Source organism: Lupinus angustifolius, chromosome LG11, assembly GCF_001865875.1.
Source record: "Lupinus angustifolius cultivar Tanjil chromosome LG11, LupAngTanjil_v1.0, whole genome shotgun sequence".
NCBI lineage: Eukaryota > Viridiplantae > Streptophyta > Magnoliopsida > Fabales > Fabaceae > Lupinus > Lupinus angustifolius.
Genome location: NC_032019.1, coordinates 16,784,818 through 16,798,577, shown reverse-complemented (window position 1 = coordinate 16,798,577; position 13,760 = coordinate 16,784,818). Strand labels below are relative to the sequence as shown.

General features: G+C 32.5%; 1 protein-coding gene across 1 annotated transcript; it reads left to right on the top strand.

The window, feature by feature from the left end:
- On the top strand, window positions 3,790–8,613 carry LOC109359258 (1,4-dihydroxy-2-naphthoyl-CoA thioesterase 1-like). The gene is made up of 3 exons (XM_019603852.1): window positions 3,790–4,098; window positions 4,453–4,644; window positions 8,327–8,613. Exons 1-3 carry the CDS (start codon window positions 3,958–3,960, stop codon window positions 8,477–8,479), a joined length of 486 nt encoding a protein of 161 aa, XP_019459397.1. The 5' UTR covers window positions 3,790–3,957; the 3' UTR covers window positions 8,480–8,613.

The following is a 13,760-nucleotide window of genomic DNA, read 5'->3' as shown; positions in this document are numbered from 1 at the left end:
CATGAACAACATACTTAAATCTCATCAACATCCATTGGTTGAATGTTGAGAGATCAAAGATTGAAGATGGAAGAAGTAAGTGAGAAAATGAGAGAAAAATGAAGATAGTGATTTTTACCTCTTCTTGAAAATGCCAAAGTGAGAGAAGTGTGGAGTGAGGAGTGTTTAATGAGAGGAGGAAATCAGATTTCCCCCTAGGAAATCATTACCAAATCTCCTAGGGTGGCTAATGATGATTTCCTATGACATTAGGGTGAGTGATGTGAGGTTTGCTTTATGAAAAGGCAAATCTCGCATCCCATTACGAAACGACTACTTCACGGACACGTGCGATAAACATGCTCGAGTATTATCGGCTAATACTCGATCGGATATTATAAATCGCCCGATCATAATATCCGATTAGAATTTCGGATTTCGGCATTCCGAGTGAAAATTATTTAGAAAATGGGTATGGGTGTATTCAGGGTCTATATTGACTTGAAATGAAATTACGAAGCCAACGATGCGATCGGAATTCGATTCCGAGTTACGGAACTCAAAAACCACTTTTTGAGCCGTACCGGGTGGATTTCGGCCCCGACAATGGTCCAGAACCGACTGTCTCCGAAAATTACTAAAATTCACCAAAAAATTGGAAATAAAATTACAAGACTAAAACTCAACTAGAGTTTCGTCTAATTCTTTACCGAAAATTCTCAGAAATTCATTTTCGAATATATAATTAATAAAAATATTAATAAAATCTTATAATTCAAAATCGTAAAATTCGCGGTGTTACAATAATTAAAAATAAGTAAAAGAGTAGGGTAAGAGAGAAGATGACACAACCAATTTATCTTGATTCGATTGCTAATCCACATGCAATCTACATTCAGACCTCCCTTCTAATCTTAAGAGATTTGTTTCACTAGAAGAAATCAAATGTTTGTTACAAAATACTTCTTCACCAAGACTTCTCTTGGACCTAGCTTCTAATGGCTCTTCACCACTTCTAACTAAGTATACTCAATGAGACCTCTTCTTGAACCTTGACCGCAGCCTAGGATTTCTTCTAAATATCTCTCTTCCTCCTAGGTGATACCTCATAACCTGATAGAGACAAATTTACAAATTGACCGTAAAAAATATGTACAACTTTCTAGGGGTGTTCGCGGTCCATTTGGATCGATTTTTAAGCAAAAAATCATCCAATCCAAACACATAATTAGTATGCGGTCTGGTCCGGTCTGGTCCATTTATATTAAGATGTCCGATCCAATCCGGTCCAAATATTATATGCGGTTTCGGTCCGGTTTGGATCGGTCTTTTTTTTTTATATTAACATATAAATCTCTTATATTTCAGCCCACAACACCAACAAGGAAGCAACCAGAATAATGAAGAAATATTTAATTCTTTTAGTAGTAAGATTAGAAACATCAATATAGTCTAATGATCCAATCATTTTTAACAATTCCATGATCCAATTAATAATAAAAACAACGCAACAACAAAAAATAAACAACAAAATTAAGGATTTTGCAGTGAACATTCAACATCTATCTAGTGATTCTGGAGGAATGAGGAAAAATTATTTCCACTGACATCTTACTTTTCCTCATCACAATGGAGGAATTAGGGATTTAGGAATGAGGAATTAGAGATTCTGCAGTGCCACGGTCTATCTTGAATACTTTTATAAAAATTAGGAGATACACTTAACAATATCGGTCCGGTCTGGATCGGTCTGGATCCCAGACGTGAAACCGAAGACCGGACCGGACCGATCGGTCCTTAAAAAATAAATCCAATACGATCCAAATAGATTCGGTTTTTACGGTTTCGGTCTACTTTGGATCGGTTTGCGGTTTTTTTTTTGGACCGGTCTGGACTTGAACACCCCTACAACTTTCTAATGCACTTCAATGTGCTCAAACATACACTAACAATTCAGAACACAACTATTTGATGAATTTCACACATAGAGATGAAAATGAGTGAATAAGATTCACAAAAGGAAATCTTTGAAAAACTCCCAAGATATGAAGATAAACTTTTTTCCAAAGATACTCAAAAAATGTCTTTTTCATATGAAATGTTTTCTCTCTTTTCAGAAATCACTTCTTGAAAAACGTGTATCACTTTTGTATCAAATTTCTATATTACTCCACTTACCTTGCAATATGAGAAAGGATGGTAAAATGCCCTTCACTTTCAAGCTATTATGTTAGGGATAATCGATTAAATTGTCACTTAATCGATTAACATTTCTTTAAAACGTCCATGATTCCAAAACATAAACTACCTTAATCAATTAACCATATCCTTAATCGATTAACGAGTTTTCCATTTTCAAAGACTTAATCAATTAAATAAAGTCTTAATCGAGTAACGATTTTATGAAAAAACTTAATTGATTATGCATGAACCTCTAACATGAATGATATATGTATGATGCATGTCTTTAAAAAAGGATGTAAGTATTAATACCCAAAATCATGCATACATGCTAAAATTCTCTGAAGTCATGTTATGTATAAAAAATCTCTTATGTCAATATAAAACCAATTTGTTATATTGAGGTTGTTATTCATAAATATATTTACAACACTTTAAATAATCGGAATACTTACAATAAAATAAAGGTGGAATTATTTAATATAATAACAACAATAAATAAATGAATATTGAGTGAATATCACTTTTATCCTTATAAGTTTCTATGTGAACTTTTTTATATATGAAAATGGAATAATTCAAAATAGTACTCAAATATCATAAATCAGTGACTAATTATGATCAAAAGTTTGAAGGGGACAACAATATTTAATTATAATTAAAATTAATTCAATAAAAATATAATATAAAGAAACATACATATTGTTTTGAAGTTTGAAAATGACATATTTTTTGTAAATTATATTAATTATGAACTAGCGATCTTAAAGAAAAATGTACACTCACTTAAAGTGTCATTCTTTTAAAGACTTAAATTCAATATGGATTGGATTAGATGTAAAAGTTTGAAGTATTTTTTCCACTATAAATAACCATGTTGTCTGCAAAAAAAATCATCTTCCATGTTATTACACAATCTTGTTTTGATTGCCTTCATTGCTGACATTGATTTTTCTATAATAGTTGTAGAAACTATAAGACGAATAACTCAATCAAACAAATAATATGCATTAATCTTCCTTATTTTTGTCAAAGTTATACTTAATTCACAGATTATTGAGAGGTTCACTAACCTGAAATTAATTATATAATGAATCATTACAAAAAGCAAATCATTAGTAAAACAAATAGTTAGAGAAAATGAGTGTGTATATACAAAACAAAGTGTATGTTATAATAAAAATTCAAAATGTATCAATAATGTCAATAACTATATCTCAATATAAAATAATGATACTGTAATATTAAATTATCAATAATATAATATAAGGAAAGTATGGGTAAAAAATATACCTTACAAATTGCATTGTGTTAAAAGTATAGTCTATTCCACAACGTGAACAATGTGAATATTAAATACATAGTGAGTAGGTTATAACTCATAAATATTTATTTCGTACTATAAAATGTATAAATTGATAGTATAAGAATTTTTTACATTATTATTATGTCATTTATTTTCAATTATCATTGACTTTAAAAAATAATTCAAATAAATAATAAATAATACACTGACTATATATACTTCTTTACGGTGTATAGATTTTACAATCATATTTTATTGGGGTAGGGAATTGTATAATAACAATTTAATAGCTTTTTTTATATAAAGAAACTTACTTCTCCCCACCTCCCACGTTGTGAAATGAGAGAATGAGGAAGAGACTCACCTACCTAACCACCCACCAAGGCACCTTATCTTATTCTTAAACTCAATTCCAAACACCCATTGTTGTTTGTGGCTCAATAAAACAAAGAAAATAAAGACAAAACCAAATCTTTTGATTCAATTTGTTCATGGAAAACCAGCCACCATCATCGTCAACTCCGAAGACCTTTGAAGTTGATGCTCCACTCCAATTAATTGGCTTTCAGATTGAATATTTATCACCTCAAAGGGTTGCTGGTCATCTCACTGTTACCCAGAAGTGCTGCCAGGTCAGATCACATCTCTTATTTACGAGTAATGTTATATCATCTTACTAAATCTTTCTACTAATATGTCTAAGTTGTAAATCAATCATTAATAAATAAAGTAACCTATGTCATTTTTTCTTGGTATGATAATTTAGAACAAGATCATCTCCAAATGCTTCTTTCTCATTATATTTTCAATAACAAAAATATAATTTCATGGTAAATAAAAAATAAAAGTGTCATTATATATTGTCTTCTAATTATTATTGTGTGGTTGTTTATCTGATAATGAAGATGATCTTTATTCGATATCATTTTCAGTTTTTTAGTCTTTAAGACAGAAGAAGGTAAAATTAGTTGCATAATGTGTTGCAGCCGTTTAAGGTGTTGCATGGAGGGGTATCAGCATTAATAGCTGAGTCATTGGCAAGCATAGGAGCGCACATAGCTTCTGATTATCAAAGAGTGGCTGGGTTTCAACTAAGCATAAACCATTTGAAAAGTGCTGAGTTAGGTGACTCTCTCTTTGCTGAAGCTACTCCTCTTAATAGTGGCAAAACCGTTCAGGTTAGTCTCAATGGTGCTCATTTTCATAATTCCTCTCAAAATAGAAAACCCAAAATTGTTTACAAGATAGATTTTAAATATTTTTATGACTAATTTTTAGGAGATTTTATGCCCATTGGGGACTATTCTTGTTAGACTAATCTTGTTTGTTGCTAACATTCATGATTTTAGTTTGATTTTCATTTTTTTTAATAATCAAATATATTCAATAAGACATTAACCTAGTAATGTAAGACTTGTTAGAATTTTAGGATGATTATAATGTCAAAAGTTTGATTCCTACAAATAACATATATTGGAAGATACAATCATACACCCGAAAAGCTTAGTTCCTTATCCAATACTAAAAAAAATTAGAAATTGATTGATTAGCTAATTCTTATCAGGTGAAATTAAAGTATTAAATATTTCTTGGTTCCATATTTTTTATATGGTTATAGTTTAAGAAATTGTTAAATGATGATTTAGTTTTTTATTTTAATTTCACAAAAATAAAATCATTTAAAATTAGAAACTAAATTAAATGAAATAGAGAAATAAGGAGTAATAAATGAATAATAAATAACAGTATAATTGAAAATAAATTATAAAAATATATTAAGTTTACAAAATATAAAAAATTGAAATAAGATTTAAAAAAAAAGCTAAAATGGATGGAGTAACTACCTATTCTTACATATTACTATTTACTATACACATGACTATCAGTATTAATTACTTTTATTAAAAATACTACTTTTTAATTTTTTGGCAATGATTGATTAATAAAGTGCCAGATATCAATTTCTTGAGTAATAAGATTTATTGACTAATTTGATATGAGAATAATAAAAAGGGTGGAAAAAAGGTTAAGAGTACCAATCAATCAATTTCTAATTCAACTCTTCAACGCACCTTATCTTGTATTAGCAGAAGTTGTGGCCAGAACGGTGACAACTGGAAAATTGGGAACTGAATAGATCCAATAAAAATGTATCAAGATTTATACGTACATAACAATTAAGTATAAATTTTAAATGATAATGTGAGTATATAAAAATTTTATAATATTAGTGCATATATTTTTTCTCTCTCTTTTAATATATATTTCAACCATGTTATTTATATAATTGAAAATTGTTATTATTAAAAAGATCATTTTAAAGAATAATCATATTTTCATTCTAATTTTGGATCTCACATACTATTTTATAATTTATTATAAATTTCCATAAAATAAAAAATAACATCTATATTTTTCTTTATAATGAGAAATATCATTCTTATTATTTTTTGGGTCTCATAACATATATACACTTTTGTATTCATGTCTAATTTTTTCTATATCCTTATTTTCCCTTAGCTTAAGAATGATTATTTAAGAATAAAATTCATAAAATAGGAATGAAAGAGTAAGAAATTTTTTATTTTACTAATTACAACCATCCGTTGTTGTGAACTTTAGCAAAGTGGGGATATATTATTTTTAATCCCTACAAAGTTTACATATATTAAAAAATGTGTACTTCTTTTTTTATGTACTAAAAAAGCTTCTTTATTTAAATGCCGAATACCCCACTATTTTATTCTTGTGGGTCCCCTCCATTCATCTATATATATTATATATAAAACCAAAACTTGAAATAATTTCTCTCATGGTGTAATTTTCATTTCTTATTTTGTCATTCATATTATTTAATTTTTACAAAAAAACTATATAATCTTAAGCAACCACCACCAATACATTAAATAATCACATATCTTACCTTAAATTAAACATTATCATAAACACACAAAAATATAATATAAAGTACACCCTGACAAGCACGAAGTTCCTTTACACACTAGTTATAAAGAAATAAACTTGTAGAAGTTAATAATCGGGCACAGTGGTAAGAATAATATAAGTTTTTTTCTTTTACATTTTCACACTTGTGGGGTTGTCACATAATTTATGTTATCCCTTCTGTCTGTCTTTATTAAAGCTTGCATTTTTTCCTAATGTTTATATATCATTCAAGTATTTAAATGAAAATAATAAATATTGTAAAATAATAGTTATAACATAAAAAATATAATATCTATTCACGAATAAGAAATTTTTTATACACAATCAATGTATCATTTATCATACATTTTAGATTATATATTGATAGTATAAAAAATCTTACATATATTTTTTTTTCTAATATAAAATAAAAGCATAATATATATGTTGTTAATATAAAATTTTATGCACATTAAATATATTATCTAAGAATTATTTGTATTATTTTTTAAAAGTCAATTTATATATCTATCTAGGATAGTTTGCTTTTAACACGTTAGATGTGTGTAGTCATGCTTAAAAGGAAAATTGTGAACTAGACATTTAATTTGGGCTGGAAATAGTACACAATATCTGTCTAAAACTATTACCTTACTCTTTAATAGGTTACCTTAGGTTTTTTTTCATAGACAGACTGGTGCTAAGGTTTTTCATAAATAAATTGCGGTGATACTTTTAAAAAAATCATATTTAGTTTAACGGTTAAGACTTTAGATTATCTAGTTTATTAAATCTAATAAGTTGATTTATTTTAATAATATTATATTTAATATTTATATTATACTATATATTTTGAGATAATTAAAATATTATATATGAAATTTCAATATACAAAAATATAATTAAATTATTAGTGTTAGATAAATTTATTTAAAAGTAAATCTAAAAATGTTTGTGTTAGATCCTCCTGTATGGGATTTATTACATGTTGAGATTGTTACATGTAGGAGAAATAAATATCTAATAAGTTATAATTTTAACTTATTATCAAATAAAATAATTTATAGATTTGACGCTATTAAAGATAGAGAAGTTGGTTTATTTAAAAAATCTTATATGAGAAATAAGTTTTTAAATATACTTCTAGACCATCGTAGGCTTTTAGATGATCTATGCACATGCATTAAGTTTGATGATAGGCTCAAGATATTATATATTATACAAGTAGAAGTATATTTCATGTCCAAAAAATATATCATTTTATATATTATTTATTTAAAATTAATTGAAAAATATATTTAATTTAAAAATTTAATAATTAATTATTTTCTTGATTAATTACAAGTGATTATAGATAGAGTAATACTTTTTTTTTGAAATAAAAGATATCATTATGCTACTTTTGACATAGTTTGACCTTTTCCATTTCCTGCATATTATCAACGCACACTTTGTTAGCTATATAATCATCACCTTTTACATATTTGGATTCTTTCCTGTAACTGCACCTCTCCAACTACTATTGAAACCTGAAGTTTATGCATTTTGGGAAAGGGACTGAATGATAAGGAAATCATGTGTCCAATACTCCAATAACTTTTTGAAGGAGGTAGGAGCAGAAGTTAGGATGCTCTCTATTAACGGATAAGCACTGAATATTTTTGCACTTATATATATGGGTAAAAATGTTATATGGATAAAAATATTAAATTATATTACATTCTTTCTCTTATTTTGGGTGTATTTGTCTCTCCATTAATGAAGAGGATCCAAATTCAAGAATATGAAGATATACAAAAACTAAGTCTTGTAATTTTTTTCCTAAGAGGAATATGTCTTAATATTTGTTATTAAGGTGTAGGCATCTATCAAAAGAGAATCATCACAAAAAAACTTGTTTTGATGCATATTTCTTCATCTTCTTCCACGGAACAGGTGTGGGAGGTAAGAATGTGGAAGATTGATCCTTCAAATTCAGAAAAGAGATCCCTCATATCATCATCTATAGTTACTTTATTATGCAACATGCCTGTCCCAGATAATGCAAAAGATGCTGGCGAAAGACTTAAGAAACATGCAAGACTTTGAGTATTAAGGTTGTTTCATAACATAACCAATCTTTGATGTAATCTAAAACACAATAAGCAAGAGGAGTATTGGCAACACACAAAGCAATACTCCAATGCTTCATAAATTAGACCATGCTTATAATTCCTTCATAACTCCTTGTAGATTGCAAATGGTTGAATCGTTCACAAAGAATATACAAATGCATTAGATACTAGTCAAATCAAGAAATGATTACTCTCTTTGTAGGAGTAGATTTGTTGTCCTACAATTTTTGTGTTACTTTATGTGCCATCAACTATAGTTAATAAAAAATACTTAATAATTAAATTTTTAATTTAAATACATTTTTTCACAATTTATAGGATATAAGATGTGATCCATTTTTGTTACACTTTAATTGACATTTTAACATTTTTACCATATTATCAGTCATATTTAGAAATCAAGATGCCAATCATAATTCATGACACATGGAGTAATACAATTTTTAGGATATAAGAATTGATCCCTTTTTGTTACACTTTAATTGACATATAAACATTTTTACCATATTATCAGTCATATTTAGAAATCAAGATGCCTTAATTAATTCTTTCTTTGTTGTAATATATTAATTACTCAATATATCTATTGACCTATTATTATTTCCAATTTCCATTTAAGTGAAAATAATTTATTTATAGGGAAAAGTTGATAAACACATCTAAATTGTAAGTCTTTTTTAATTAGTAACTGTTGTTACCGTAGCTCGCAACAATTCTGAATGACACGAAATAATTATTAATAGGTGAGTCATGACCAGATCATTTTCTTTAAGACATTTCATGGTATTGCTAAAATTGTGCAAGCTGACTATCAATCACACCGTCCCGAGGATAAAACAGTTCAGTTATCTGTTATACGATTTCTTACTGCACTGTAAGAATCACTCTCGAATACACCCATAATATGACTACCAGTGTCAATTCTCGAATTCTCACAATATGACTACTCGTACCAATTCTTTTTCCACAATACTGACTACCTGTGTCAGTTCTCGAAATTCCCATTTTGACTGTCTGTGCCAATTCTCAAGTGCCACGGAAATAATGAGGGAGAAGGTTGTCGGAAATGCGTTGGCGGAATATAAGGGGAGAGAAAGAGAAGTTGAGAGGTAAATACCTTCAACTTGGTGCAAATTATAATGAGAGAATGAAGTCTCTATTTATAGCGTAAGGCCTCTAACGGCTCTCTAACGACTCTTTCACCAACTACTCTATTATAAACGACTCTATAACCAAGGACTCTATCATAATGGCCGAGATATTCTCCAACGGCTCTTTCCTTGTTGCATGTGTGTATTGACTTGGTCAACACACGGTCCAAGCCCAAAAGACCCAAAAAAAATTTAAATTAATTAATTAATAAATAAATAAATATTTTATTAAAAAGAATGTTGGACCGCAACTTAAGGCTTATAAAACCTTTCAACTTTCCTCCTCCAAGCAAAGTGAGACTGTTGAGTTTTTTAATTTCACTTAAAAACATTATTCTTTCAACAAATTCCAATAGTAACCATGAACTATTTATCATTGTGTTGACATGACATAAGAAAATTCCTATAAATATAGAATAATGATTAAAAGATTTAATCGACTAATCTCGGTTAGTGTGCATACTCATTATGGATAATGAAGTAGTGGAAAGGAAATTTACGGGAGACGAACGACCCCCAAGATGTTTAGAGGGGCGGCGATGGCGGTGATTCGTCAACAAAATCTTGAGGGTTAGTCTAGGTGAGACGAGTCCCTTACCCGCTAAAAATACCAATCCGAACGGGCTGGCCCGTCGTGCCAAGCCCATATTGCCACCCCTACTGACAACCCCTATTTGCAATCAGGATCAATAAGAGGGATGCCTAGAAAGTATTTGATACGACACCGTCCTGAAATGGACAGTTGTTTGGAACAGATCGATCATATATCCTTGCGAGGAATAATTTTGGTGCGTTCAAGTCGGCTTGTTATGGGACCTGTACTCTTGGTTATTTCCGAATAATATATGGGAGGATATTGGTGAAAGGATGGATGAAACAAGCGTAACATTCATACATTGAGATTGTGGACTTTGATCCTCATAATTTGAGATTATAACATCATTCATCATTGTGCATTTTTATATGTGATTATATATTGTGTTTATTATGTGTGTCTGTCTGGATGTGATATTCCGTGTAATTCTATGCCGTCAATGAGTAATATTCATTAGATGTTTTACTCCCTTTTCTTTCTGTTTGTCTTCTATTCACGTTTTGTTCAGATTGATCATTCTGCCAGGATTCTAAGTTACCGCTTTTCGATGTCCCAGGAGGGGGCATGGAGGATTGAGGGAAACGGTTATACCTACACACGCCCTTGTGATTTTTGATTAGTGTACCTTTGTAAGGTATTTATTTGGTGAGTAGTTTTATTTGGGCGACGATTAGGATTCTTCCTTGTACTTCGTACCAACATTTCATGATATTCTAATGAAGTATGATTCAAAGTTATAGTGAGTTATATTTTTATTACCTTTAGGTAATTGTGTTTTTGATTTTCCGCATTGTATGTTACTTAAAGTCATGTTCCGAAAGTAAACGAATATAAGGAAATAAAAATTATATGATATCATTATTAAAAAAAATACCCATTTTTGAGCAAGATTTTTTGGAGTAATTTTCGGGGCGTTACACTTTGCTGTTAAGAGTGGATGACTGGGAGTTGAGGACGAATGGTCGAAAGCTGAAGATAGATGGCCGAAAGAGTGTAAGAGAGCAGGTGACTTGGTCGGATGATTGTCTAGACCAGCCGAGGGAGGTACCTGAAAAGATTCTTCGATGATCAAGTCAGTAGAGTATTCTAGAGAGAGAAGTGGATTAAATAAGAGAGAAGTTAGAGCAATAAGTGTAACAATAAATGAAGGAATGAGAATTAATTATACTTCTATATGTGGTCTCTTCTATTTATAGAGCTTAGGAAATGCTTAGATGTCATCTGGTCATTGGCCAGCATCTAACGGGTACAAGGGACATACTCTAGTCGTCCTTACTTGACCTACGGATCTGTCCTTGTCAATTTGTCGGGGGCAGGTAGAATGTGCAAGCGGCGTGGCAAGCGGCATGTTATCTAACATTGGAGGCGATTCAGAGGCGCATTAAATGGTGGGTCAGAGGTGCATTAAATGGTGGGTCAGAAGTGCATTAAATGGTGGGTCAGAGATGTCAATGCTATGTCACGAGCATTTATGGCTTCCTTTACTAGTGGGTCTACTTGAGGCGGGGAATTGGGATTATGCGGGGTAATGAATGCTATGCTCGGGTGGATGGATAATTACCCGGTTATGACCGGGATAGAATAGTTGCCCCCAATCTATTAGGCTGGTCAGGGATGACCGAGTTGGTGGACTATAAGGGTGTGTTGGAGATATATCGGTTATGGCCGGGAATGGTTTAGATATGAGGATAGTTCATGATGAGTATCTGTTTCTAGTCTGACACGTGGGAGGCTAATAGCTTTCTTTTTGGTGATCGTGGGTGTTCAATCTACGCGTCTTCTCATTTCGGTTTCGTCGTCTGGGTTTCTGTGCTACCTTTAGATTGTTCTCGAGTGATCTTGAACATGAAGATTCACGTTTCAAATTGGGCTTCTAGGAAGATCTGCGCTTAGGTTTTCCCTATAAATTGAGGTTCCTTCTCCCCATATTATTCATTCTCTTCTTGCCCACTTTTCAACCATCCAGTGAATCAAGGCGTATTTTTTCCATCTAAAAGTCTTCTTTCTTTCAAGCTTTTTTTCAACTAGTAATTCTTCTTCCCTTCTTGTTCTTCCTTTTTCTTTTAATTATGACCGGCAGGAAACTAGCTCTGATGATTTAGACATCTTGCCTGGCCCCCGATCGATCTTTACGTCCCCGAGTCTTTGTCATCAAAGGCATCGGGCTAGAGTTGCTGGCCTATCCGACCGAGGGTATCACATGGCGCAGTTCGGCCAAAAAGGAGCGCGTTTGCCATGATATCCTCCTGGAGTATAATGATCGCCACAATTTTTACATGTACAAGTATTTCTGTCGTCGGATTGGGGTGAAGGTTCCATTTGACGACTGGTTTGCTCAGGTATTGCAACATCTTCAAGTGGCTCCTTCCCAACTTCATCCCAACTCCTGGCGGTTTATCCGGGCCTTCTGGATTCTCTGCGAGGTCATGGAGCGTCCTTGCACGCTCCATCTTTTCTTTTGGATGTTCTGGGTGGGACACAGTTCCAATAAAGATGAAAGTGATGCAGGTCAGCGCGGGTGGACCTCACTTCAATCTACAAATGGGCATTCTCTCTTCCAATTGGGTGAGCAACTAGGTTTACAATGCAGTGCACATATATTATCTCATATTTTTGTATTGTTTATCCGGTTTTGATATCGTTTTCTCTTCTTTCCAGCAACTACTATGGGTGATCAATCCGACCGATCGGGTCTTTTAAGGATGGCTGCCCTGAAGAGGAAGAGTGCGGAGGTCACTAAAAAGGTGAGGTTTGACTCGCCCGCCCGTTCGGAATCTTCTCATGAGGAGTCATCCTTCTAAGCCTGAAGTGGTGGTCATGCTCACTCTGGCTGATGTCCACCTGGTTGACCTTATCGGGGAAGAAGTTCTGCTTGCGGGGGTCCTTGATCCTTGCTCGGAGGGGCCTACTAAGGGGATAACCCCTAGTAGTGGTAAAGGAAAGACTGCCGCCAAGTCTTCTTTCCTGTATCAAGTTCCTAAGGCGGTTGAGACCAGGCTCCTCAACCTCAGGGTAGTGGAGAAGATGGACTCACTGCCTGTGCTTGATCTTCTGAGTAGGGTTCGGGAGGCTGGGGTTTTGGCTGCTTCTGTGGCTAAATATCTCGAGGGTGAGGGGGTGTTGGCTACCCGGATCGAGGAGGATGCTTTGGCTAAGCTCCAAGAGCAGCATTCAGTTGAGCTTCACGAGCTAGAGAAAAAGTACCTCGAGGCGCTTAAAGTTCAAGAGGGGGAGAACCTGACTGTCGGTGAACAGTTATCGGCGATGACACTCCAACTTCAAGAAGCTTGGGATGCTGCGCTGCAAGCCCAAGCCAATATGGGGTCTGCTCAACGGGAAATTGGGGCCCTATGTGGCTGCCTTGACCGAGCTGAAGGAGAGAAACATCATTTGCAGACGAAGCTGTAGTTGGCCAATGAGCACGATGTGACGAACAAGGGCGACATTGTGCGGGATGAGACAATGCCTTTGCTCAGGTTCGGTTGGTTCTTCCGGATTATGACTGGTCT

Coding starts and splice junctions, on each gene's coding strand:
- LOC109359258 (XM_019603852.1), top strand. CDS start 3,958: ATGGAAAACCAGCCACCATCATCGTCAACTCCGAAGACCTTTGAAGTT. Junction 4,099..4,452: donor TTACCCAGAAGTGCTGCCAG/GTCAGATCACAT, acceptor AATGTGTTGCAG/CCGTTTAAGGTGTTGCATGG. Junction 4,645..8,326: donor ATAGTGGCAAAACCGTTCAG/GTTAGTCTCAAT, acceptor TCCACGGAACAG/GTGTGGGAGGTAAGAATGTG.